At 53.3% G+C, this 24,956-nt stretch overlaps 3 protein-coding genes across 13 annotated transcripts in view; all 3 read left to right on the top strand.

Annotated features, from left to right (window-relative positions):
- The window catches only part of KIAA1671 (KIAA1671 ortholog), a 65,312-nt gene extending 53,297 nt beyond the window's left edge, over positions 1–12,015 (top strand). For 4 of the 8 annotated variants that reach the window (XM_039724272.1, XM_039724277.1, XM_039724275.1 and 1 more), the window contains 7 exons: positions 2,178–2,296; positions 6,267–6,519; positions 7,983–8,157; positions 8,360–8,487; positions 8,808–8,941; positions 9,089–9,171; positions 9,528–12,015. In XM_039724272.1, the coding sequence (XP_039580206.1) occupies positions 2,178–2,296; positions 6,267–6,519; positions 7,983–8,157; positions 8,360–8,487; positions 8,808–8,941; positions 9,089–9,167 (888 nt within the window). In that variant the 3' untranslated portion in view covers positions 9,168–9,171; positions 9,528–12,015. Of the gene's footprint in view, positions 1–2,177; positions 2,297–6,266; positions 6,520–7,982; positions 8,158–8,359; positions 8,519–8,670; positions 8,779–8,807; positions 9,000–9,088; positions 9,180–9,527 lie in introns of those variants that run through there. The other 4 variants (XR_005629292.1, XR_005629293.1, XM_039724273.1 and 1 more) reach the window with 4 other exon arrangements.
- A 138-nt stretch (positions 12,016–12,153) lies between these two features.
- CRYBB3 (crystallin beta B3) lies at positions 12,154–18,551 on the top strand. Of its 4 annotated transcripts, none has more exons than XM_039724280.1 (6): positions 12,154–13,031; positions 15,824–15,903; positions 17,211–17,329; positions 17,408–17,540; positions 17,618–17,760; positions 18,292–18,551. In XM_039724280.1, the coding sequence occupies exons 2-6, from the start codon at positions 15,829–15,831 to the stop codon at positions 18,455–18,457; spliced, it is 636 nt and encodes a 211-aa protein (XP_039580214.1). In that variant the 5' UTR covers positions 12,154–13,031; positions 15,824–15,828; the 3' UTR covers positions 18,458–18,551. The 4 variants fall into 4 exon arrangements, with proteins under 4 accessions (XP_039580214.1, XP_039580213.1, XP_039580216.1 ...); XM_039724279.1 differs by having other exon boundaries at positions 12,154–15,144; XM_039724282.1 differs by lacking the exon at positions 12,154–13,031 and adding an exon at positions 15,005–15,616.
- Positions 18,552–21,061: 2,510 nt separating this feature from the next.
- On the top strand, positions 21,062–24,431 carry CRYBB2 (crystallin beta B2). The gene is made up of 5 exons (XM_039724603.1): positions 21,062–21,690; positions 22,465–22,583; positions 23,288–23,462; positions 23,898–24,040; positions 24,164–24,431. Exons 1-5 carry the CDS (start codon positions 21,634–21,636, stop codon positions 24,330–24,332), a joined length of 663 nt encoding a protein of 220 aa, XP_039580537.1. The 5' UTR covers positions 21,062–21,633; the 3' UTR covers positions 24,333–24,431.
- The last annotated feature ends 525 nt before the right edge of the window (positions 24,432–24,956 follow it).

Below are 24,956 nucleotides of genomic sequence, written 5' to 3'. Positions count from 1 at the left end.
AAGGGCTCCCCACTGCAGCTGCTTCTAAGCTTTTTAGTCTAATTTCTAGCAGAAACAGCATGAGTGAGTGCAAATAAAATGGTGCCATGTGTAGAGGTAATGGTCTTTAGTTGTAACCAGTTGAAAACACTGTACAAATTGATTATAAGGATAGGGTAACTCATGATGTGGGATTGGCATTGGAAAAAAATCATAATAAGCATCAAGGTGGAAAATAATCCCCTGACTGAGCCTGGACAGTTGGGAGGGAGGTGAGAAGAGCCACTGGTATTTGTCAGTGCCTTTCCTAGAAGGGCAGCCACTGGCCAAAGGTACCATGGGCACTGGGTGAGAGCTGAGCCCAGGAGTCCCTGGAGCAAATCATGGGACTGGGAAGCTGCAGAGGGAATTTGTGGAAGGCAAAACACACAGCCAAGCCAAGCAGAAGGAAATGCCCTGTGGTTTCTAGGAAATACCAGACTGTCTCCTGTGTTGGAAGCAGCGTGTGCCTGGCTCGCATTTGGAATCTTGTACCTGGCATGGACTGGGAAATGTAAGAGCTTAACTCGCCTCCAGGCATTCATGTACTTATCTCTATTTAGATATCTGTGCAGGATAGGTTGGACTCCATCTTTTTGAGGGTTTTTTTCCAAATTCAAGATCCTATGATTATATAAAGTGCAAGAACCAGTGAATTCTGGGGCTGCAGGAACATCTGGAGTATGAAAAGCAGGAAACGTCTGTTCCATGTAACTCACAAACCAAGCCTATTTGACTTGAGTATTGCAAACAGAATTTTACTTGGTCTTTAACTTTGAGATGCATGGTGATAGTTGGAGCCTTTTGTATTTTCTTTGCTTGGTGATGGTTGCAGTAGATGGTGGAGCATTTTGTATTTTCTTTGCATTAGAACACGAACTCTTTGTCAGCAGCAAAGAGCATGACTTAAGTGGCTGTACCACTGGGAAATAAGAACTGATTATGAGAACTGGAAGTGTTGTGGGACTTCTTCAGTAGCCAGGTGTCAGCACTGCTGAATTATTCTTAATGGTTTCGTAGTCTTAAGGCAGCATTCTTCAGGTGTACAAAATTAAGGAAACAAACATGCAATCTCTCATTTTTCCCCCAATAATATGAAGGAATTCTGCATATTAAATATGGGATTTCTTAATTACTGTTTCTTTGTGTGAGCTGCCTGAAGAGGAAGAGTTGTGTTCTAGTCCAGCAACGTGCTCTGCTCAGTGAGTTGGAGGCAGGGGCTACTTACAAAGAGAAAAATCCTTGGATTTTTCCAAGGGCAGGTGGAAAACCATGTAATTTGCTATCAGATAAAATCTTGATAAGCTTGGAGCTGAAAGCCATGTTTGTATTTGTTCAGGGTAATGAAGGTGAAAGAGACCAACAGTTAATTATCTGCTCCCAGTGTAGGATTTCAGGAATTCTTGAAGCTCCCTGAATAACTCTGCACAACTGCAGGGCTGGGTTGACAGTGGTGTGCTGCAAATCTGGGGTGCCAGCACTGACCCACTTCTCTCCCTGGAAAGCTGAGGGCCTGGGATCCACTCATTCCTTCTCAGAAAGCAGCAGATCCATGGAATAAAAACAGTCAGGAAAGGAGAGGTCAGAGTAAAACAAAGCAAACCCACCATGGTCTGTCCTGGGTTGGGTTTGGATGTTACATCCTTTTGTAGAAGGCTTTTTGTGTCTGGCCCTGTGCTTATTTATTTATTTATGTATTTATGCATTTTATTTTGAATGTCTTCCAAGGAAAGCTTGGGGGAAAAAAAAGGATCATTTTATTAAATGGAGGAAAGGAGCTGTGGAGTTGATGTTTGCCTGCTGTGCTTGAGGGGATGAAATATCATTCCCAGCACAATTCCTTGTGCTTGCATAGGTGCTTTGAGAAGCTCTCTGCAACTTGAGATAAGAACAATATTAAAGCAGCGTGGAGTTCCTCAAACCAGGGAGTGAGCTTCAGCCTCTGGAATCCTTTATTTGCCCAGGAAAACAATTATTGTAATTATTGTACAGAGAATTGCTGTACAGAGAATTGCCGCTCCGACTTCACAGCAGTTCTTGTGTTTAAGCTCATTCCCAGTCGGCCGAGTTTAATTGTCAGATTCCAACCCATTGCTGCCAGTAAAACCTGTTCATCCCTCAGGCAGGGGCTGGAGCACTGACTGGAGGTGTTTTTGCAGGACCAGCTGAGGCAGTGCTTCTCCAGGCAGCCGCCGGGGGCGAAGGACACGGACACGCTGGTGCAGGAGCCCGACAGCCAGTACGGCACCTGGAGCGAGCAGCGGCACAGCGGCGACAGGTGAGGCCCCGCTCGGCTCAGGGAGCAGGGCAATGCTGCAGTCCCACCATCCCAGCGTGATTTCATGCTGGAACGGCCTTAAAGATCTTCTCATTCCAGCCCTTGGCTGTGGGACACCTTCTGCTAGAGCAGGTTGCTCCAAGCCCTGTTCTTGGACACTTCTGTTGGTGAACGACAATGATTGAGTTAAAGTCACATACACAAATTTTTACATATAACAGCATCTCTTGCTTGCAAAGTTTAATGACATTTCTTTTTCCAGTTTAAATTAATCTTCTTGCAATCTAGGTCTAATTTTCAAAGTTCCGTTTGCTTTTGCCAAAGCATCCTGTTTATCAAATCTCTTACGTTAAACAAGTCCAAAGTCCATAATCTGTCTTGTGTCCTCCAACATTCTAACACACTTCTATTTGTTTTCTTTGTTTTTAAGTCTGATTTTCTGTCATTGCCTCTCATTTAACAATACTACCAGGTGGGCTGAATAGCAAAATCCCTCTGGAATAGCAGAGTGGCAAAATCCTTCTGGAGCAGGGACTCTGGGGCTCAGGTGGGGTGACTCAGGGTGCATCTCTCCATGCCCACATCTCAGACTCTTAGGTGTTTTATTGGTGGTGAAGTGGAGGATGAAATGGAATATCAGCTGAGCGAGACTGACATTGAGTATTGCTGATGCTTTTCTGTTCTTAGAATGATTTAGTGAAATAAACCTAGAGCAGCAAAGTGTGAGGTTTTTTATAGTTCACACCTGTTGTGTAAATTACATCTTGATCTACCCTGAACTTGTATCATGTCTGTTCAGTGTGGTATGAAAATAGCATTTTATCTGGTTTTTAATGCTATACTTGTTGGGATCTTACAGCAGACATTAATGTCAATTACGTTTGGTTTGTTCTGCACTTGAGAACTGTGTGCTATGAATATTTTTATTGCTTGTGAAATCAGGGTAAGGACCAGCTTGAGGTTCAGCAGCCGAGTGAGTGCCAACAGCGACAGCCAGGCTGCTGTAAAATTAACTTGGATTCCAGGATGGTACAGACATTTCTGAGATCAGTTTCTTAACAAAGGTGCTTGTCTCAGCTTCACAGCAGACAGCACTGGAGAGTTATTTCAATCCATCCATCCTGATTAGAGCAGCTCCTCCTAAACATTCCGGTTCACTGAAGGACTGGACTCAATCCCATGTGCTGGAATTTTGTTTGCACTGCAAGAAGTGTTTAGATTTTGCCTTTTTTACAGTGTAATGGTGACAGTGTAGAGACTCTTCAGCACTTTGCCACCCCATTGCTCTGCTTTATTTTGACTTACAGCTCATTGCAGGGGAATTACTGCTGTATTAATTCAGGCACTTGAAGAGAAATGAGATTAATGTACCTTTAAATAATGGAAGTCTTCCTGGAATGTATTGAACGTGCATTTTGTCTGCAGTTTATTTTGGATGAAGTCCCTGCAGGAGCAGTGCAGACGTTCTCCTCACGTTGCTGTGGGTGCTCTGAGCAGGGCTCTGCCTTTGGTGCCTCCTCCTCCTCACCCCAGCTGGGGGCAGGAACTCGCAGGAGATGTTGCTGGTTCAGTTTTCCTGTTTGGCCTGGCTGAGTTTCCTCAGAGCATTTCCGCTGCCAGCCCCACGGTGTGACATCCTGCAGGGACCAAACGGTGTCACAGCCTCCTGCTGTGCTGGGGGAACCTCCACTCTGGGGCATTTCCACTACTGCAGCCATAGAGGGGTTATTTTAGGAGTGTTCCATCAGTGCTTCTGTGAATGACCTCATCTTCATGGAATCACAGAATCCCTAAGGTTGGAAAAGACCTCCAAGATGAGTCCAGCCTTCACCTGAATCCCACCGTGCCCATTAAACCAAGGAGTGCCACCTCTGCTTGGCATTTGGACACTTCCAGGGGTGGTGACTCCACTGCTTCTCTGGGAGAGGAAGGGAATTTTGAAATCAAAAGCCATAACTTCATGGCAACACGGTGCTTTTCCTAGATGAGCTTTGGGAAGGTGAAGGAAGGAGTATTTTCCTCTAGAACTGAGTCACTGCTGGAATTAGCATGAGGAGCATCTCTGGGCTGGTTCCAGTGGGCTTTGGCCAGTAACTTCTTGGGATGGACAGAGGTGAAACCATCTCTTCCCATTTGGAGATGTCAATTGGATTTTTCTTAGTTTAGCTAAAAGATTTTTAGTTTTTCTCAAGTGCTTGAATAAGCTTTTCCAAATTGGCACTGAGTAAAACTCTTTTAGGTTAGAACAATCTTCATAAGGAAAATTACTGTTTTTTACAGGAAAGGAATTGGTTTTAGATGGTGGAGCCTACAGCTCTGATTCCTCATTTCACAGGCTGAAGCAACAGCTTTTTATGGCCTCTATACACTGTCTTGCTAAAACTAATTACATTTAATTGCAGTTGAAAGTGAGGATTGCTGTCAGTTTATTGTTCATTGTGATAACCATCCTGCTGGGTTTATGTGCTCCACGTGAGGAATGATTTCTCAGAGAAGTGTCTCTAAATGTACCTGTGGAGGATCAGGGGCAGCTCATGGATATGCTCACAAACCCTGAAATCCTAATGAAGTAATAGAAAGAGGTGCATGATATATCTCAGTAATGAGAACTGGAAATATGTTTTCGGTTTAATTTTTCTGAAGGGAATTTCCCCCCTAATTTGCTGTTCACTGGAAGGAATCCACTGCACATAACTGGGTTTGGACTCCAGGTATCCCTCCCACATTTGGGGATGAGCTGTGCCATAGGGGTTGGTGTATGGAGCTGTAATTGTGCAGAAACTCCAAAGGAAATTCCATTGAGAAGGTTTGGGAATGAGGAACCACCAATCAGTGCTAATTCAGCTGGATTTCTATCACATCTTGCTCTCAGATATTTCTGTTTTAAAAGCCACAGTGAATTGTATCAGATGTAGCAGGGAAGAGACTTTTTGCAAATCCACCAGGATCCTTTCAGCACACGCTGTAATTTCCATGAAAGGTCCTGCAGATTGTCCCTCCTCTCTCCATTCTCCCATATTGCAGTGACTCTAAAGCTGCAGATACCAAATGTCATTTGAAACAAAAACCCTAGACAAAAACTTTCCCCCAGAGCTCATTAGTGCCATTCTTAATTATCCTGGGGCCCACTGGTGAGGGAGGGAAGCAGCATTCCCTCTGCTTGTGTGCTGGAAACCCTCTGGGCAGTGCCTGCTCTGCCAGACTGGACATTGTACCATGTGCTGGTGCTGGTGGAATGCTGTTATCCAGCAGTAAACTCCTGAATGGTTTTCTCCTGGGGATGCTGTACCAAATACTAAGGTTTATTGCTTAAAAGATGTGCATAAATTGATATATACATGGGAGGTTTAGGTTTAGAACAGTTTTCCTAGATATGTGGCCAAGAAATGCTGTTTAGTGGCAAAAGACTTCTATCAAGAGGAGAAAAAAAAATCAGAACTAAATCCTTTAGGTTTTGGGTTTTTTTCAAACTGGGAGTTAGAAGCAAGACAGCCCAATTTTTACTGACAGTAGAGTCTTCCCTTCAAGGAATACTCCAGCCTTTGTGACAAAGGCAGACACAACTGTGTCCAGCTTTCAGTGCTGACCCTGCAGCTCATTCCTGTCAGTGTAGGCCACGGGAGGAATTCCAGGAATACACTGGGAGCATCCCAGCACCGGGGAGCAGGTGCTGCTGCCCTCCTTTGCGAGGCAGGAGAAGCTCTGCCCATGGAGCCCTGCCTTAGGCTGCCACCTGGTGCCCAGCTCTCTTCAGCTCCAGCATTCCTGAAGGAAAAAATCCTGTGGCTGGGTGGAATCCACCCCAATCCCCAACACACTGTGAACCCAAGGGGTGAGGGCTGGGATGCACACCCTGCTGCTGGTACTCAAACTTTCTGTTCCTCTTTTATTTAACCCCTGTGATCCAGCCTGGCCTGGCAGGTCTCTGTTTGCCCTGAACTCTCACAGGTTCCATCTGCTCCATTTGCAGCTTTGTGGGAGAATCTCCTTGCCTGGACAATGAGGTGGTGTCCGGGCGGAAGCAGCCCGCGGGCAGCCACCCGTCCTCGCTGTCCTCACAGACTGAGCCTCCCTCCCTGCCTGAGCACCATGACTTCTCCAAAGAGCAAAGGAGCACCAGCCTGGACCGTTCCAGCACGGACATGGACTCCACTGATGGCACTGATGTGCCTGCTCCAGGGGACACACTCCCTGAGGACAAGAGTTACTTCTCCTTCATTGATGTGAGTTGCCATCGTGTGTTCCCTCCCCAGTTCCTTCTGGAATCTTTGCAGCCAGTTTTGCCATGCTTTTCCCACACTGAATTTTGCCAGATGTTTTCCTGCCTGAAAAGTTTAGGATCAAAACTACAGAGTTCTTCTAAGTCTCTGTGGTGCTTAGGTTCTGAGAGATTCCATAAAGCTGCTGGCCTTGGATAATCAATCATGGAATCCCAGACTGGTTTGGGTTGGAAGGGATCTTAAAGCTCATTCAGTTCCACCCCCTGCCATGGGCAGGGACACTTTCCCCTAGACCAGATTTTCTCCAAGCCCCATCCAACCTGGCCTTGGACACTTCCAGGGATGAGTATTGGAAGCATAAATAAATAACACAAACAGCCAGTGACTGCTGTGCTGTCAGCCATGCAGATTTAAAGCTGTTAAAAGCCTTCACTAATATTTTTCTTATTTACAATTAGTTTCTTTCCACAGTAGCTCACAGTTGCATTTCAAAGGATTTTTTTTAATTGAAGAATCTTGCATTTGGTGTAAGACCAGGAGTTTCTGGCCTTACACAGTTAATTAGGTCTAGTGCTGAAAGAACTTTGTTTAGTTTGGAAAAGCCCTCTAAGATCATTGAGTCCAACTGCTCCCCCAGCACTGCCAAGGCCACCACCACCATGTCCCCAAATGCCACATCCACACAGTGTTTTAACACTTCCAGAAGGTTTTGTTTTTTTCCCTGGGCAACTAAAGGTGTCTCTGTAAAACAGTAATAGCTCTAATTGCAGCTGGCAAATGCTGTGTCATAAGTCGTTTATTCCTGACCTGAAATCTTTTGAAAAAAGGAGCAAACCCACATCTTCTGGAGAAGGGGAGGCTGAAGGATATTTGGTGGTTACAGGCAAACCTGTAACAGCACATTGCTTTAAGCAAGTAAATAAATTACAGCTCCTTATTTTGCTCTGTAAATGTTACTGCTGATTGGATGTGTTGGAAATGACTGATTACAGAAGGTTTCTGAATGCTGGGACACTAAACTTGGAGTGTCCTTATTGCTGGTGAGTGGCTTTGAGTGTTTGTGGCTGGCAGGGAAGCTGCAGCTCTGCTCTCCAAGGGAATTTTGTGTAGTTGTTCTTTTTAGACCCCAAAATCAGGATTCGCCTTCAGCTACGAACAGCTAGCAAGGCCTGTATTCATTAAAAACTCTAGGAACTAAACTCCTGATTATTGCAGGTTTTTTTATATTAATTTAGTGCAAATTATTTATGTAATTCAGGTATCCACAGCCTAGAGAGGTCAAAGAGTTGCACCCAGTTAGCCACAAAGTACCATGTCCTCATCATACGCTCTCTTTAATACGATTTTAAGTGACTACAAAAATAATAATCAGGCAAATATCCGTTTTAATTGGTGAATGCAATCAGGTGGGTTGGGATTTCACTGTGGAGGAGCTGGGGCTCATTCCCAGGTGTGTGTTTCTGCAGCACACAGCTGTCCTGGACTCCAGTGCTCTGAAGACTCGGGTGCAGCTGAGCAAGAAGCGCCGGTGCCGGGCGCCCGCGTCGCACTCGCTGCGCAGGAGCAGAGGGCTGGACATGGAGAACAGGTTTTCCTTGACAGAAGAGTCAGATAATGGCTGGATGTTCAAAGATTCCACAGGTAACCCCTCAGTTGTAATGGAATAATTGGTTGTGGTCAGCCTGGGTGCAAGGGCAGGAGTTGGTAAAAGGTGTTTTTTAGATACTGCCCTTCATTCCTGCTTGAGTGCAGGAAGAGATGTTGAACAAGGCAGAGATGAAAAGCCAGCTCATGGTTTCCCCCTTTGCTTTTTTTCTTTTTTTTTTTTTTAACAATTAATTAGAAGAGAAGAAAACTATGCAACAGGAAGATTCTGAGGAGGAAGACAAGATCCAGCACACTCCAAGGTCATCTTCTGTGCAAGCCCAGAGACTGCCTGTGTTCCCAGGGATGGATCACTCTGTTCTCAAGGTGAGCTCAGGCAGAGCCCACTGGGTGGGAGATAAACCAATTCAGTACCTGCAGATGTTTTATAAGTAATCCCCTCACTCATTTCAGGACTTTTTTTTTTTTGTTTTTATAAATCTGGAGTGATCTTTTCTGCATTAAAAAAAAAAAAAGGCTGGATTCTGGCTTGAGCCCACTGGGTGGGAGATAAACCAATTCAGGTGCTTTATAAGAATCCCCTCACTCATTTCGGTGAATTTTTTTGTTTGGAGTGATCTGTGCTGCATTCCAAAAAAACCGGCCTGGATTCTGGCTTAAAAGGCTTTTTTTATCTTTCTATTTAGGCCCAGCTGCGGAAAAGACAGGAGTCTGAGAGCACTGGTGACATCGGCTCTGCTCAGCTCTTCAAATCCCCCAAAGCACAGCTCGGCACTCCCGGCAGCAGAGTGCTGCCCTCCAGTGTGGAAAAGGAGGACAGGTGAGAGAATCCCAGCTCGTGCTCTTCTTGGTGGAAGGAAAAAATAATGCAACAAGCTGTACGTTCCTTTTGTGTTGTTGTTGTTTCTGGCAGGAGTTTTCATAATGAAAGAATAAAGAGTTTTTTTGGGTTTTTTTTATATCATAGGTCAGAAGAAAAGTCTCCTCAGTGGCTGAAGGAGCTGAAATCAAAGAAGAGACAGAGCCATTATGAGAATCAAGTTTGAAAAGGTACTTGGGTAAGAAGTGGGGCTTGGTTGGGTGCAGGTGTGCAGTGACAAACTCACGTTTCCTTTGATGTGTTGGTGTCACCACTGTGGCCCCACCAACACTGCCCTTAGCCTGCCCTGTGCCCCAGTCACAGTTCCACTGATTCTCTGCACAAAATTTGATTTCCATAACCCTCACTCTCTTGGGATTTCCCAAAGTTTGAAAACTTTGTGTGGTTTCAGCACAATTCTGGGTGGCTCTTGAGCATTTAATGCATTAAATAGACACAACCCAGGTGGCACTACAACAGAAAACACATTTTATAGGGTTCCTGCTCCAGCTCACCATATCACACCCTTCCTTGTTTTCCTTTCCAGACAGTGATTCTAACTGGGAGAAGATAAAGAAGTTTAACAGAAGCCTTAACTCATCTGAACCTAAACCCCCATGTCATGTTGCTGCTGTTTGCTTCCTGCCTCAACTGCTCTGTGCATGGTGCCTTCCTGTTTTGTGGAGAAAAGCTGCTTCAGTTCATAGTCAAATACAAAGCTGTGTCTGTCAGCTCGGGGGGACAGTGGCACTTGAGAGCTGCCTGCCAGGAGAACCCCCCTGGGTCACGGTTAGCACTTCAGAAAGTCATGGAAAACAGAGAAATTTGGGAGTGCTGTGATCCAGGGAACGCCCCTCGCTGTGGAACAGACTCTGTAGGTGTTCACCTCTGGGAGTTGTGTCTGGCTGGGCTTTGTGTTTGTTTATGAAAATAATAATTTTAATCAAATTTATCTTTTTTTTTTTTGTGAAAAAAATAGTAAGCTCCTATTTAGAATGAAATTTGTGGAAGGTGAGAGTGGAAGAACAAATCATGTTTACTGCCATATTGAAAAAGGAAACTTGATTATTTTTTGTAAAATGTATTTTTGATTGGCTTGTATTTACATGTGATCTGCTGACCTGGCAGATGGAGATAATTTTTAGATGAACAAAATGTTAACTTTTGTCACTCTTGAAGTGGTATATTCTGTGTTTTGTCAGCATGTGGAATAATTGCTTCATTGGAATGTCTTTCCTAAAAATGATCAAGCAATAATGTCAACCAGTTCTCTTTAAAAAAAAAAAAAAAGTAAAAATATGTAAATACTGTTTTTATAACAAAAAAGGAAGGGAAGAGGGAGGATGTTACACTCATATCAGGGTTCCAGTTAATTGTTGAATGTCACTTTAATAGCAGTTCAGATAGTCCCACTTCATATTTTTATTTGTTAATCTGTAAATACCAGGTTTAAGTTTTTATTTTTATGCTGATTTTGTGGGATAACCTAAATGTGATCTTCAGTTTCTCAGATGATTTCCTGTCTTTCCTTTGGCAAGATGTGCTGATAGCAGAGTAGAGCTCTCCTGGACCACACGGGTGTTTGGGTATCCCTAATTCTCAGATATTCCCTGTCTCTGGCTCATTCTGAAACACCGACCCCCATGGCCATGGAGGACAGACTCGATTCTTGCCCCAGATAAGTGCTCTTTCAGTAACCTTTAAAGTCTAGTAGCCCAGGGAGGGAGGTGACCCCAGGTTGTTCCTCAGGCTCAACCAGGAAAACGTGGAAGAGGGAAAAGGAGAGTGGAGAGCTCTCCTCACCTGGCAGAGCTCCTTGGGCTGCACTCCCCACGTCCTGCTGAGGGGCTCCTCTGGATACAAACCATAAAGCACCAGCACTTCAGCTCCTTTTCCTTTTTGTCTTTTTTTTTTTTTCCCAATCAGCGTTTTGGGAGCGCGGCTCCCATGGGGCCTGCCCAGGCCAGTGTCTGTCAGGCTTGGAGCTGCCAAAACCATGTGCCAATTCACCTCATGGAGGAGTCACAGGGGGGCATTTGCAGTCCCAGTCTGCAGGAAATAGCAGCAGGATGAAATAGCAGCAGGGTGGCAGGAGACAAGTCCCATCTGCACATCTCCCGAATCTTATTCCGGTGGCAGCTCCCTGTGCTCCCTGGAGATGAGATGGAGACATCTGTCTGATGTAAAAGTCTTTTCCCTGTTGCTTTGCCCCGTTTCTCATGGGAGCTGTTGCCACTGTTATTTTGGCAGCCCCTCTGCTCCCCACAGAGCAGTGATCCCCAGGATTCTGGTGGAATTTTGGGGATGGGCCATGTCAGTGCAGCCACCACCATTGACCAGCTCCTTTTAAAACCTTGCACAGATTTCCTTCCCTCTCCTTTAGATGATGGTGGAGAAGGTGGCTCTTGGTGTGTTTTTGGGGGTATATTCCTGTGGCAGCACCCAAGGGTTCCGTGGTGTGTGACACCCCTGGGCCAGCCTGGCAGCAGGTGCAGGTGAGGAGGATGATGGTGGCTGTTCTCACTCACATCAGGTGGGGCCTCCCATGTCCAGAAATCAGTCCCTGCTCACAGGAACTTTCACACAGGCTGCGTTTTCCACTTCCACAGGTGACAGTGTTGTGTTCCCAGCAGCTGGAGGATTTATTGGTTCTTGGTCTAGGCCAGAAATTCTGTAACTGTTTGTGTGGAGGAAACTGAGGGGATTGACACGAGGTTTCCACACAGCCCTTGAATGTGTTTGCATTTCCACATCTGCTTGGACAATGCACTGAAATTACTGTATTGAGTAGTTTAACCTACTACTGAGAAATGTTTAATGCTTAAATGTCTAATTAAAGAGCATCTTTAGAATGTTGTTGAATGGGAAAGTGTTTTTTCTGCTCTGTTATTTCTTTATATTGTACATGGATTAAATATCTACTTCCTTCTCTTCGGGTTATCACTCTGTAATAAAAGATATATAAATATGTTATTACTTCTTAAATGATAGAACAGACTGTAATACACTTTATATAATTCTATTTTAATTCCAAATAATGCTTCTTGGAATTTTTTGTGCTTTCACTTTTGTTGCCACGTGCTTTTTCCTGCTATTTATTTGAGATGGAAGTGAGCTCTAAGGTTCCTTCAGATGTGCTGCTTCCTTCACTCCTGGATCCTGCCCTGGAGCAGGTTCAGCTCTTGTCCAAAAAGTGACGCTGAAGGTGATGGAGGCCCTGTCATGTCCTTTGTCTCTCCCCCCAGAGCTCCTCAGCTGTTTCTCCTTGCTTAAAAAGCCACATCAATATTGGGTTTAAAGGTGGATGATGAGTTTTGTGGAATTCAGGAACACTTTCTGACTGCCCTCCTCTCATGATCCCCAGCTATCCCTGCTCCAGGTGGCATGTCAGGGACTTGGAGCACAGCTGCTCCATTCCAATTTTTATTGGAATTCCCAGTTGTGGATTTCTTCTTTTTTATTTTTCTGTTTGCGAATTCACCTTTTTAACATCTTCAGTTTGGTCCCCATCCACCAGAGCCTTTCACTTCCTGTAGAGAAAGAAGCAATGCTTGGTTTTCCAACCTTTGACATTCCCCAGACTTTCCATAGGACTTAACCCCCACACTCCATCCCCTTTTCCCTCCCACAGAAGTTTGTTTCACCCTGTTCTGTTTGCAAACTGAAATGCACGTGGGGCAGATTTAGGAAGACAAAGTGTGACCTGTGGAAGGTTTGGAGCAGCAAATCCCGATTTCTGCAGGGCTGGTGTGTTTCAGGGGCAGCTGGGCAGTTCTGGGGTGCTGCCTCAGGGGGTGGCTCTGCCTCACCAGGTGTGTCCAGGCACAGAACCTCTGGGGTGGGTACCCACAGCTGTCACTGCTGTCCCCAGGCCAGCTCTGGGGGTAAAACAGGCCATTCCAGTGGAATGCAGAGCTGTCACCAGAACTGTGCTCCCTGTCAGCCCAAGGTCACTGCACCTCCCTGGAGGACTCTGGTGCAGGAGCAGCTGCAGCCAAGTGAGGGAAGTGTTGGATCCATCCCTTCAGCCCAGTGCTGGGAAGGAAAACAGGTATTTGCTTTAATTCCTTTTAGAAATGGACTTTCAGGAGGTGAAGGCTTTTGGGGCCAGGTTTGACAGGGCTTGGAGCAACCTGGTCTGATGGAAGGTTGGGGGAGCAGGGGGGCAGAAGGAGATGAGCTTTGAGGTCCCTTCCAACCCAAATAATCCTGTGATTATGTGAAGCCACCTCCATGGAGCTTTGAAGGGATTTGGGGTGTTCTGGCAGGGACTGCAGAGTCCAGGCCTAGCTCTGCTCACCCTGGGAGTGGAGAAGGGTAAGGGTGGGAATCCTTCCCAGCTGGTGGTGAGCTGTTCCATGGCTGTCCTGTTCACTCAAGAATAAATGTATTGCAAAAATATAACCTGAAAAAACTTCTGGCTCTTCTCGTGGGATTGGCAGAGGAGGAGATCCAAGGTCTGGTGGTTTATGAGTTTTTTTCATTCCATATAAAACAAAATGGTATCAGATATGCTTTTGAAGGAGCTCTTGTGGAGATTAAGCTTTTATATTGCTCCTTGTAGCCTTATAGAGTCTGTAATCTGGGTCACAAGAAATACATAGATAGAAATCACATGGTGTGATAAAAATCCTATATTTTGTGTTCCACAGTTTACTAGGGGATAAAGATATTCTGGCTGCTCTATTTTGTTCTGTACCATTACAGTTCCAGTTTAGCTTTGCCAGGTATTAACAAAAAAAAAAAATCTATTTTCTAACAGTCATTTTTCAAAGGGGTTTAAGAGGCTGACAGCGAGAGGAAATTGAGGTCTGTTTGGGAGAGGCATCAAGGAGATCCAGCGCCCCTTCTGTCATGTTTTTGGAATTGCCTTGACAGTGTGGAGAGCTGGGAGAGGCAGATCCAGGGCCCTGGGGCTGTGGCAGAGCTCGGTGAATGAGGCTGCTGGGAAGGAAGGGACTGGCACGAGAAATTCTTTGTTTCTAATTTGTTGAGGACAGCTGATGTTGTGTTTGGTGAGGCAGAAATGAATCCTTTCCTCCTGAGCCTGTTGGAGCTGTGGCACCTGTGGGACAGCTCTGATGGGGACAGCAAATCTTCACCAGGAACCACAGGATGGGCAGAATGAGGCAGAGTCACTTGGAGACACCTGGGTGATCCCTGTCACACCAGGCCTGGAGCGTCACCCAGCGAGGCAGGGATGGGGCTGAAGGGCTTCATTCTAACACAAACAGCAGGAGAGATTTCCATCCCTCTCCTGTTCAGTCTGTCCAGCCTGGCCCAGGGCATTCACTTTCCTGGCTTTTACACTAAAGGTTTTGTGGGTAGCTGTTGATTTCAAGATGAGCCACACTCAGCAGGTAGAAAAACCTGTAAGGGTCGTAGTAAATGGGGATATGTGCAGCTGGATAAAATATTCCCTGAGGAATCAGGATGGTTTGGGTCTGAAGGGACTCAGAGGTGAAGAGGGAGTCTGGCCTGCTACCAGCAGAGTGAAATGCTCCCAGTTTGGTGCCTGGTGTGAAATGCTCCTGGTTGGATGCCTTACATCATCCTGTGCCTGTGAGGATGGACAAACCCTTGTGCCAGGCTCCAGAAATCCCTTGTGACACACCCCAGGATGTGTTCCCAGCGTGTTCCTGGGAAATGCTGGGCAGAGAAAGAAAAGGAGCTCCATGGAGAGAACCTGCTTAGGGTCAAAGCTAAAGCAAGAACACCAATCTGGAAATTGGAAGCTCCAGCTTCCCGCCAAGCTCTCAAAGCCAACCCCAGCCCTGTGTCACACCTTGCATGGAGCCCTCACAATCGGGGATATTTTGCCCGGTTTTTGCTTCATGCTGCACTCAGTTTCCAGGCTAAACCCTCCTGTGAACTGCTGATGGCAGAGTTTTCCAGAGAACCTGGCAAGAAGCAGCGTGAACGTGCTGATGTGAATTTCGACGTTAATCTTCTGTAAATCGAGCGGCCCGTGTGCGAGGGGCGGCCGGGAGAAATCCGCATGACGCTCCCGCAGCTCGCTGCTATTGACAGGAAATCTCATGGCTGGAATTCCGTGGACGCAGCTGCTGCATCAGCGCCCGGGGAATTCTGCTGTTCTGTTCAGAAGCCACCCATAAATAGCGGGGCCGGCCGCGCCGCCCGGCACAGCGGAACCACACGGAGAGGTAGCACTGCTGGGACTGCAAGGGGCTTTCCAAAGAGTCCGTGTGTCTGAGCCCCCCAGCGAAGGGTTTGGACAGAAGTGAAGCTGCAGGGTTTGGTTCAGGACCTTATCAAACTGCTTTAAGCCCCTTGGCAGCGTGGCGTGGCCGGGGAAGGCGTGTTCCAGTGTTGGAGCAGAGTTTTGTGGATGTTCCTGGAGAGTGAAGAGGGGGCTCTCACCATCTTCCCCCCGGCCAAGACAGCAGCAGCAGCTCCAGCTGCCGGGTTTGGTGTCCCCTGGGATGCTGGAGCAAGGGAGAGGTGTCAGATTTATGTTGTGGGGAAAGATGTCAGCAGCTGGAAGCTGAGAAATTCCTGCTGGGAACAGAGGCGGGGCTGTGAGATGGGAGTTTAGTGGCCGCTGGGTGAGCTGCCCTGGGCAGAGCAATCCGTGTCACTTGGGACGTGGCTTGGTCCAGTCCTGCGGGTGCCTGGGTGAGCGTTTGTGTGTGCAGAGGGAGAGGAGGATGGATAACGGAGCTTGCTGCTAGCCTGGACATCCCTGGGGATTTACAGCTGCTGCCGCGGGGTCTGTGCTAACCCCTGCTGCCTGTTCCGTGCCAGCTTCATCCTCTGTGTGTCACCACCAGCCGTAAATCCCGGTCCCTCCCGCCTTAACCTCCTGCAATTTGGGTTTTCCAGGCACAATGACCGAGCAGCAAAGTCCCCCCGAGCAGATGGCGACTGGGGAGGGTGCTGGCGAGCGAGGTGGCAACTACAAGGTATACTGGGCTGGACTGGGCTATACTGGGCTGTACTGGGGACGTCTGGATGCCGGGTGGAACCAGTGCCAGCACTGCAGGTGCTGCTGGGGACAGGAGTGGCCTCCAGCTGTCCCACAGCAGCAGTGGGTGGTGGCCCTGCTCTGGTGTGGAGCCCAGGGTGGGCTGCAGGTTGGGAAGCAGCTGGGGCTGGGATCTGCTGCTGCTGCCTGCAGGAGGGACGCTGCTCCCTGCCTGCGTGGCTGCCAAGGCCGTTGGCAGGCCAGGCTGGTGTGCAGCTGCCCAGGGATTTAGTCCAGGAGATGAAGCATCCCAGCACAGCAGGATCAGCTGTGGGCCAGACACTGAAACTCCCAGGTGTGTTTGTAGGTCGGGATTCAGCCCGTAGTCCAGGAGATGAAGCATCCCAGCACAGCAGGATCAGCTGTGGGCCAGGCACTGAAACTCCCAGGTTGGTTGAAGGTAAATCAGCTGGAGAGGATGTGGTGGATGCAGAGCTTCCCACAAAGCTCCTGGACAGGGAAGGCTGGAGGTGGGAGCAGATCCTGCCACTGGGAGAGGGGTGCCAGCAGCTGGGGCTGTTTGTTGTTTATTTGCTCCTGAGGAACCTGGGTGTCACCTCTGTCCCTTGATTCCCCCATTATGTGGTGTGTGCAGGAGGCTCTGCCCTTGTCCCAGACTCAGGTGCTGCAGCTGGGACCCCTTTGGGACAGTGCCAGGGGGTGCCTGGTCACCCCACTGACCCTCCTGGTCCCTGAACGGTGCTGGGCACCCTGGGCCCTGCCCCGTGCCATGCTCTGGGCACTGGCACTGGCTCCAGCCCACCCTGCAGGCTCTGCTGAGAGCAGGGCAGCCTGGGCAGGCACTGGGGTCTCTGCACCTGGCAGGGCTTAGAGGGAAACACTGGATAAAGAGCTCGTGCCAGGCCAGCTCAAGGGCATGGCTGGATCTGGAGGCAGCAGGGATAAGGAAATGATAATGGGCAATGACCAGGCTGGGGGTAGGAGAGGCAGCCTGTGGCTCAGGAATTCTCTTAGCCCAAACCTTCTGTGTTTCCAGTGCTGAGTTTGATCTGGTTTTCAGCCTGTCATGGACAAAATTCCAGCTTGTGCTTTACCAAACAGACAACCTTGGCTGGAGCTCTGTCAGGGCAGAGGCAGTGGCAGGACCCAGCTCTGCCGGGCAAGGAGTGGCATTGGCACAGGATGGGATGGAGGGGCACTGCCAGAGCCCTTTGATCACCACTGCCCCCATTTCCTGGGGTGTTCCCCTGCTGTGGTGGCTGACAACATCTCTCCCCACCTTAGATCACAATCTACGAGCTGGAGAATTTCCAGGGGAAAAGGTGTGAGCTGACAGAGGAGCTCCCCAACATCACCGAGAAGGAGATGGAGAAGGTGGGCTCCATCCAGGTGGAGTCTGGCCCGTAAGTCTGGGGTGGGGAAGGCAGAGCAGCCCCAGGGGCTGACAGGGAGTGCATCCCCCTGACCCTGGGCTCCTGCAGGTGGCTGGGCTTCGAGCGCCAGGCCTACGCCGGGGAGCAGTTCGTGCTGGAGAAGGGCGACTACCCCCGCTGGGACTCGTGGTCCAACAGCCACAGCAGCGACAGCCTGATGTCCCTCCGGCCCCTCCAGATTGTGAGTAGGGCTGTGCTGGGGTGGCCACAGCGCTGGGGACCAGCAGGGGACAGCCCCTGACCCGCCCTTTCCCCCAGGACAGCGCTGACCACAAGATCCACCTGTTTGAGAACGCGGGCTACGCCGGGCGCAAGATGGAGATCGTGGATGACGACGTGCCCAGCCTCTGGGCCCACGGCTTCCAGGACCGCGTGGCCAGCGTCAAGGCCCTGAATGGAACGTAAGGATGGGGACACGGGGGACACCCCAACAGGTTCCTGCCCGTGGCACTGTGGTTGGTCCCCCAGAGTGGTGGCAGGGGCACCTGGCACAGCCACAGCAGCGGGGCAGCTGCTCCCACGGTGCTGCTCGTGCCCATCGTGTCCCTTGTTCCTTCCCTGCTGCCACCTTTTCTCTGGCCCACAGGGAGTCATAGGGACACGGCAATGTCCCCAGGGCTGGATGGTGGCTCCTTGCCCTGACCCACCACAGAGCAGTGGAGCTGTGGTGCCTTGAACCCTCCATCCCCTCCTAGTGCACAGCATTTCCCACCTGGGCACTGCCGCTGCTGCCTGTGCGGTGGCACTTGGTGACACAGGAGTGGCCCTGAGCAGCTGTGGCAGGCAGAGATGGGGATGGGGACACCGGGATGGGGACACTGGGATGGAGATGAGGACACTGGGATGGGGACACTGGGATGGGGTTGGGGACACTGCCCCTGTCCTGGGGGGTGTGGGGTGGGCACTGCTGAGCACTGCCTTGGTCCCCACAGGTGGGTGGGCTACGAGTACCCCGGCTACCGGGGCCGCCAGCACGTCTTTGAGAAGGGCGAGTACCGGCACTGGAACGAGTGGGACGCCAACCAGCCCCTGATCCAGTCTGTGCGCCGCGTGCGGGACCAGCAGTGGCACCAGCGGGGCTGCTTCGAGAACAGCTGAGGGACCCCCAGCCCCCCCCGGGGCCCTGGCGGGGTCCCCCGGCTGCTGCCGTGACCGTGGTGATTTTTGTGCAAAAACCTCAATAAAGCTCTGAGCTGGAGGCTGCCGGGGCCTGCCTGGTCCTGGGCTGGGGGAGGTCGGGGAGGGGGGCTGGGGATGGGGATGGGGATGGGGATGGGGATGGGGCTCTGGCCGTGCCCAGCAACCCCGCAGAGGACAGAGGGGGCAGTGCCAGTGTTTGCAGTGTTACACAAAGGCTGCAGCTTTCCAAAAATAACGCCCGGCGCTGCCGCGTCAGGGTTTTTCCAGTGCCTCTGTCCCTTTTCACAGCCGCTCCTGCCCGCTCCCAGGGCTGCTGGCCAGTCCCCGGGCAGGGAGGGGGCCGGGGGGATGTGGAGCAGCCATCCCTGAGTGGTGCCAGGCCCTGTGCGCTCCAAGGGGGGCTCATCCCATGGTGGGACAGCTGTGCCCAACCTCAGCGACCTGCAGGCTCTCCAGCCTGTCCCCAAGGAAGTTCCCACAGTCCTGGGGTGGTTTCTCCCATGGAATGAGCTCTGACATGGGGAGGCTGTCCTGGGGGCAGAGGTGGGGGTTCAGGGGTGCCACAGGGTGCTGGTGGGACACTGAGCTGCCCTGGCACTGCCCCAGGGGCACTGTGGCCACGCTTGGGGACCCACTGGGCTGGGGCAGAGATGGGCTTGAGTCCCCCCGAGGGCTTTGTGCAGGTCCCTGAGCAACCCCCAGGAGCTTTCCCTTTTTGGGGGGCTTGGTGGCTGTGGAAGGCGAGTGCCTGGCCCCGAGTGGCAGAAGCTGCTTCCAGAACATTCCACAGGGCTGCTACGGCCGGGGGATGAGGCACCACCACTGCCCAGGCTGGGATGAGCTAAACCAGCCCAGCCAAGGGAGGGGATCACTGGGGCCGTGCTGAGCACTGAGACAGCGCCCTGCTGAGGGGCTGGGACGTGGCTGCAGGGCTGCACTGGGGCCTGGGACAGGCCCATGAGGGTCCAGGGCTCGGGATTAATGGAATGGATTAACCCAGGAGGTGGGGAGGGATCCATCTGTGGGGCTGCAGCAGGAGACACAGGCAAGGAAGGAGGATTCCAGGGCTGGGAATGCTGGAAACTCTGGATCACACCCTGGCCTGTCCATGGCCTGATGGGTTCCTTGCAGAGCTGCAAGGTCACCTTGGTCCCTCTGGCCCTGGATACTCCATCACCTGGGGCTGGGGCAGCTGCAGACCCCAGGGCTGACCCCCCCCATGTCACTACCAGGCCAGGCTCTGGTGACAGCACCCTGTGGGTGACCCTGTCACCAGCCATCCTGGGGTGGGGCATGGGGCAGAGGTGACCCTGGGGGGCTGCAGCCCATCTCCTGCTGTGGGACCCTCGGGAGGTGCTGTTTGGGGTCTGTTCCTGCTGGGTGACACTTGCTGGGGTGACAGGGGGGGAATCCAGCCCCTCTGTGGGGTGAAGGGGTCTGTGGGTGCTGCACAGCACCAGCAGTGTCCCCTCTCTGTGAAACCTCCTTTGCTGCAGCCCCCAGCCCTGCGCAGCCTCCTGCCTCAGCTGCTGGGACAAAAACAGCAAAGGGACAATGACAGCAAAGGGACAACGCCAGCAAAGGGGCAATACCAGCAAAGGAACAATGCCAGGAAAGGGACAAAGCCAGATAAGGGACAACACCAGCAAAGGGGCAATGCCTGTAAAGGGGCAATGCCAGCAAAGGGGCAATGCCAGCAAAGGGACAAAAAGCCAGATAAGGGCCAATGCCAGCAAAGGGACCCTGGTGCTGCCCTCTCCCCCCTGGCTGTGCTGCCCACCCAGGCACACCCCAGCCCTGAGGACTGTGAGCCCCTCACCACCTCAGCTTTGTCCTGGTGTCACCGAGGGGCCCCTGGGGTTCTTCTCAGGGACCCCAAAGGAGCCCAGCACCCCCCCCGAGTGCAGCCCAGCCCAGCCCCGGTGCCGGGCGCGGCTCCGCGCTGCCCCCGGCGCTGGCACGGCCGCTCCCTCCCCGGGCACAGACGGGCAGAGCCGGCGCTGCCCAGCGCTCCGGGGCGTTTTATCGCGCATGGAAAGAGCCGAGCTCAGCAGCCCCGGCGGCGGCTGCCCGGCTCTCGGGGGGATCAAGTCTCTGCCCCCGAACGCCTGAAGCGGGGCTGGCGGGGCTTTGTTGGCCCGGCCTGGCCCGGCTCTTGGCACGCGTTCGGCTGATGCTTGCAAACTCCAAATCTCCTCGCCACCAGCCCGACAAAGCGGGTGACTCGAATGTGACAGGTAATGAAATAACTCGGGCTTGGTGCTCGGGCAGACAAAGGCTGCGGCGGATCAGCTGACCCTGGTTTTCATTGGGGTTTAATCCAGCATTCTCGCTTTGAATCAGGCTTTAACTATTTTGTAAATAGTTTTGGCACCTCTCTGCTGCAGCTCGGTATAAATTCCACCTCCCGGGCCCAGCCCGTCACTGGCTCAAGCGGGTACTGGTATAACTGGTAAGACTTTGCTATTTGCTGTCCTCTCTTTTGCCGTAGCCTCCTGCCGACCCCCGGGGCCGGGGTCCCTTCCCGGTGCCAGCAGCGGCTGAGCCGGGGACAGTCCCGTCCCCGCAGCCCAAAGCCACCCGTTCCTTTTTGTCAGGAAGGAGTTTTCACCCCTTTTGGAGCTGCTCGGATACTGAGGGTCCCTCTGGGCTCCTTCCCGGGGGTGGCAGTGCCAGGCTGGGTCGGGAGGGCTCGGCACAGGCTCCTGGGGATGGGCTGGCAGGGGGGAGCCCCAGTGCTTCTCTCCATCGCCCCTTCCAGCACCCACGTGGGACTGGGACTGGGAGCTCAGCTGGACAGGGACAGCAGGAAATCCTCGACCACAGGGCCTGGGCTGCACTGGGAATGGTTTAGGAATGCCTTAGGCTCATGGTTCCCTGTGCTGGAGACCCCGGGCAGGTCCCAAGGAGCCCGGGGAAGCTTGGGGTGCTGAGCAGCCCCAGCAGAGTTGGTCCCTGGCACCCCCAGGCTGAGCCCATCCTGCTGCAAGCCCTGGTCCCACGGCCCTCTTCCCTGGGCAAACTGCAGGGCATGGACAGAGGGCACGGAGCTCTGAGCAGGGTCCCCAGCGTGGCCTCAGGGGCAGATTTTAACGTGCTGAGTTTCCCTCCCAAGGCAGCAGACAACCCAGCCGATGATGGCTTCCGAGCACCAAATGCCAGCCTCCAAGCAGCAGCAAGCCAGCTCCAAGGTCAGTGGGAGCCTGCCCAGCCCCGCAGCGGGGCCAGGGCACCCTCAGCCTCTCTGGTGCCCAAATCACAGCCGGAGGCAGTGCTGGGAGCAGCCGAGCTCCCCTTGCCGGCACCCCCGGCTGGTGCCAAGCACCGGCAGCGCTGCTGAGCCTTTGCAGCGCAGGGATGGGGAATAGGACTTTGTGCCAAGCACCGGCAGCGCTGCTGAGCCTTTGCAGCGCAGGGATGGGGAATGGGAAGTTTTTGGCATCCCTCGGCCTCGGGGCAGGTGGAGCGGCTGGGAACAGATCAAATGCCGATTTCCCACCACTGAGCTGATTTTTGGCATCCCTCGGCCTCGGGGCAGGTGGAGCGGCTGGGAACAGATCAGGCGCTGATCTCCCACCACCGCCGCTGTCCCCTGAGATCTGGGCTGGGCTGGTGGCCCCGGGGCTGTCCCCGGGTGTCCGGGTCGCCGTGTCCCTCTGGTGGCTGCTGTGCTCCAGCCACATCCCGAGTCCCTCAGCTGTTTGATGCCCGCTGTGAGTGTGGGCATCCCTCTGCCAGGAGCCCCGCGGCTCTGGGACAGAGCTGGCAGGGCCTCGCGTGACACCTGCACCCTCAGACGGGTGGCAGCGGTGCCTTGCACTTGCAGGCTCCTGAAAATCCTCTGGAGTGCAGTTTTGGGAGAGGGAGAGGTCTGGGCTGCTGCTGTCCTGGTCGGGGACAGCGTGTGCCCTCCGCGGTGGTGGCAGGGAGGGCGACACCCGCGCTGAGGTGCTGCTCTCTTGCAGATTGCCATCTTCGAGCAGGAGAACTTCCAGGGCCGCTGCCATGAGCTCAGCGGGGCCTGCCCCAACCTGAAGGAAGCCGGCGTGGACAAAGTGGGCTCCATCCTGGTGCACTCCGGACCGTACGTGAGGGGCCCGGGGGCCTGCGGGGGGTGGGAGGGGGCTGGGGAGGAGGGGTCTCCCCGCTGCCACTCCCGCATCGCCCCGCGGAGTTCCTGCGGCCAGCAGGGCTGAGCTGCTCGCCCGCCGCACCCCGGTGAGTGCCCGCTGCCAGCAGGTGAGCAGGGGGACACAGGGGGTGAGCAGGGGTGACACTGGCGCCTGGACAGGCTGATAGCCCCGCTCAGCGTGGAGGGAGATCACAGAGCTATCCCCAGTTTGGTTTCCCTCCCTTTGGGAGCGGGGACAGGTGAGACTGGGACCCGCTGGTGCCCTCTCCCCACCTGCCGGCCCTGTGTGTGCTCTCCAAGCCACGGGCTCCGGGCAAGGGAGAGCCCCCGAAAAGCCCCCGGAGTGTTCCCAGCCTGCACCCAGCAGTGCTGCTCCCAGAACGAAGGGACAGCTGGTAGGGGCACAACCCCAGCTAGGACATTTGGGTGATCCCGTGAGTCCCCAGGGACCAAGGATGGGTGGCCACCGGTTCGGAGAATCCCCAGCGGGCAGCCCTGAGGCACCCAGTCCCGCCTGGCACCTCCCTGGCACCTCTCCCTGCCTGGCAGGGAGCGGAGCACGGCCGGGGCTCAGCCCGGGCGCTCGCCGGGGGCGGTGCCGGGGCCGACCCCCGCTCCGCTGCCCCCTCTAAAGCGCGTCCCCTGCTCTCTTGCAGCTGGGTGGGCTACGAGCAGGCAAGCTGCAAAGGGGAGCAGTTTGTGTTTGAGAAGGGGGAGTACCCCCGCTGGGACTCCTGGACCAACAGCCGGAGAAGCGACAGCATCACTTCCCTGAGACCCATCAAAGTGGTGAGAGCACCCAGACAGCCACTACCCACCCGCCAGACCAAGGTCTGCAGCCAGAAGTCTTGCCCAGCCTTCCCCCGCCCTCCCCAGCCCCGCGGGCGGAGGGGCACCCCCTCCTGCGCACCCTCGCCCCAGCCCTCGGGGCCCGGGGAGCCGTGGGGGGGTCGGAGGGGGCGCGGGGACGGGGGCAGTGGCAGGTGACCCCAGAGCAGAGGACGTCTGCTGGTAAGTCTGGCAGTGCCCGCGCAGGCAGCGGCTCTCTGAGATGGATGGAGGGATGGGTGGATGGATGGATGGATGGATGGATGGATGGATGGATGGAGGGATGGATGCGGAGCACCCCCGGCATCGGTGGGAGCGGCGGCACACGGTGCCGGCCCTGGCCTCGGGTTCCCCCCAGCCCTGGGCTCTGCCCCCCTGCCCAGCCCAGCCCCGCGGGGCCGGCAGCCCTGACCGCGCTCTCTGCTCTGCCGGCTGCAGGACAGCCAGGAGCACAAGATCGTGCTGTACGAGAACCCCAGCTTCACCGGCAAGAAGATCGAAATCATAGACGACGATGTGCCCAGCTTCCACGCGCACGGCTACCAGGAGAAGGTCTCCTCCGTGCGGGTGCAGAGCGGCACGTGAGTACCGGGACCGGGACCGGGACCGGGACCGGGGCCGGCTGGGCGAGCAAGGGGCTGGGCTCCGCAGGGCGTGGTTGGGCTGCGTGTGTTGTATGACCTCCCCTCCGCTTGCCTTGCCAGGTGGGTGGGATACCAGTACCCTGGCTACCGGGGCTACCAGTACCTGTTTGAAAAGGGGGACTACAAGGACAGCTCAGACTTCGGCGCTCAGCACCCCCAGATCCAGTCGGTCAGGCGCATCCGGGACATGCAGTGGCACCAGCGCGGTGCCTACCACCCCACCAACTAAAGCCCCCGGCCCGTGCCGGGGCGCGGGGAGCGGAGCAAGCGTTCCCCCGGCCGCCGCTGTGCCCCCGCGGCCTCGCCTCCCGCCTCCCCCCGTGTGATGCCCGCGCTGCCGAAGCAACTCAATAAAGCTTGGAGTTTCAAAAGTCCCAGCTCTGCCTTTTCATCCGCGGAGGGACCCCGCTGGCGGGGTGGGATGCCGGCCCTGCCCTCCGTGCTCCCGGCTGGGGAGGGGGCTCATCGCCGCGCCCCGGTGCTCTCAGCGGCACCCAGCGCCGGTGCCATCGGTGTTGGCGGGTCACCCAAGTGTCTGGGGTGAGGGAGGTGACCTGGGGGCTCTGGGGCTCAGCCCTGTCCTGTGTGCACGGCCAAGGCCGTGGGTCACATCCTGCTGCGGGGACAAAGGTGTCCCCCGAGCTTTGGGGCATATGTCACAGATGCTGGGGGGGCTCGGGGAGGAATTGCCCTCTAGGTCGAGGCACCTCCAAGCCGAATAATAGCTTTAGTTATTAGGTTCTGAAAGCTCTAATTAGTAACAATGCTTAATTTAGCAGTCACGGTGCTAGAGGATGCTTTTACCATCCTGTCATGAGCCGGGCAAAGGAAGCGGAGGAGCGCAGCCGCACCT

Source organism: Passer montanus, unplaced genomic scaffold (assembly GCF_014805655.1).
Source record: "Passer montanus isolate IOZ18808 unplaced genomic scaffold, ASM1480565v1 scaffold53, whole genome shotgun sequence".
NCBI lineage: Eukaryota > Metazoa > Chordata > Aves > Passeriformes > Passeridae > Passer > Passer montanus.
The sequence above is the reverse complement of the archived record's forward strand: the minus strand, read 5'-3'. Positions and strand labels throughout refer to the sequence as shown.

Coding starts and splice junctions, on each gene's coding strand:
- CRYBB3 (XM_039724279.1), top strand. CDS start 14,979: ATGACGCTCCCGCAGCTCGCTGCTATTGACAGGAAATCTCATGGCTGG. Junction 17,330..17,407: donor ATCCAGGTGGAGTCTGGCCC/GTAAGTCTGGGG, acceptor GGGCTCCTGCAG/GTGGCTGGGCTTCGAGCGCC. Junction 17,761..18,291: donor GTCAAGGCCCTGAATGGAAC/GTAAGGATGGGG, acceptor TGGTCCCCACAG/GTGGGTGGGCTACGAGTACC.
- CRYBB2 (XM_039724603.1), top strand. CDS start 21,634: ATGATGGCTTCCGAGCACCAAATGCCAGCCTCCAAGCAGCAGCAAGCC. Junction 21,691..22,464: donor AGCAGCAAGCCAGCTCCAAG/GTCAGTGGGAGC, acceptor GCTCTCTTGCAG/ATTGCCATCTTCGAGCAGGA. Junction 24,041..24,163: donor GTGCGGGTGCAGAGCGGCAC/GTGAGTACCGGG, acceptor TTGCCTTGCCAG/GTGGGTGGGATACCAGTACC.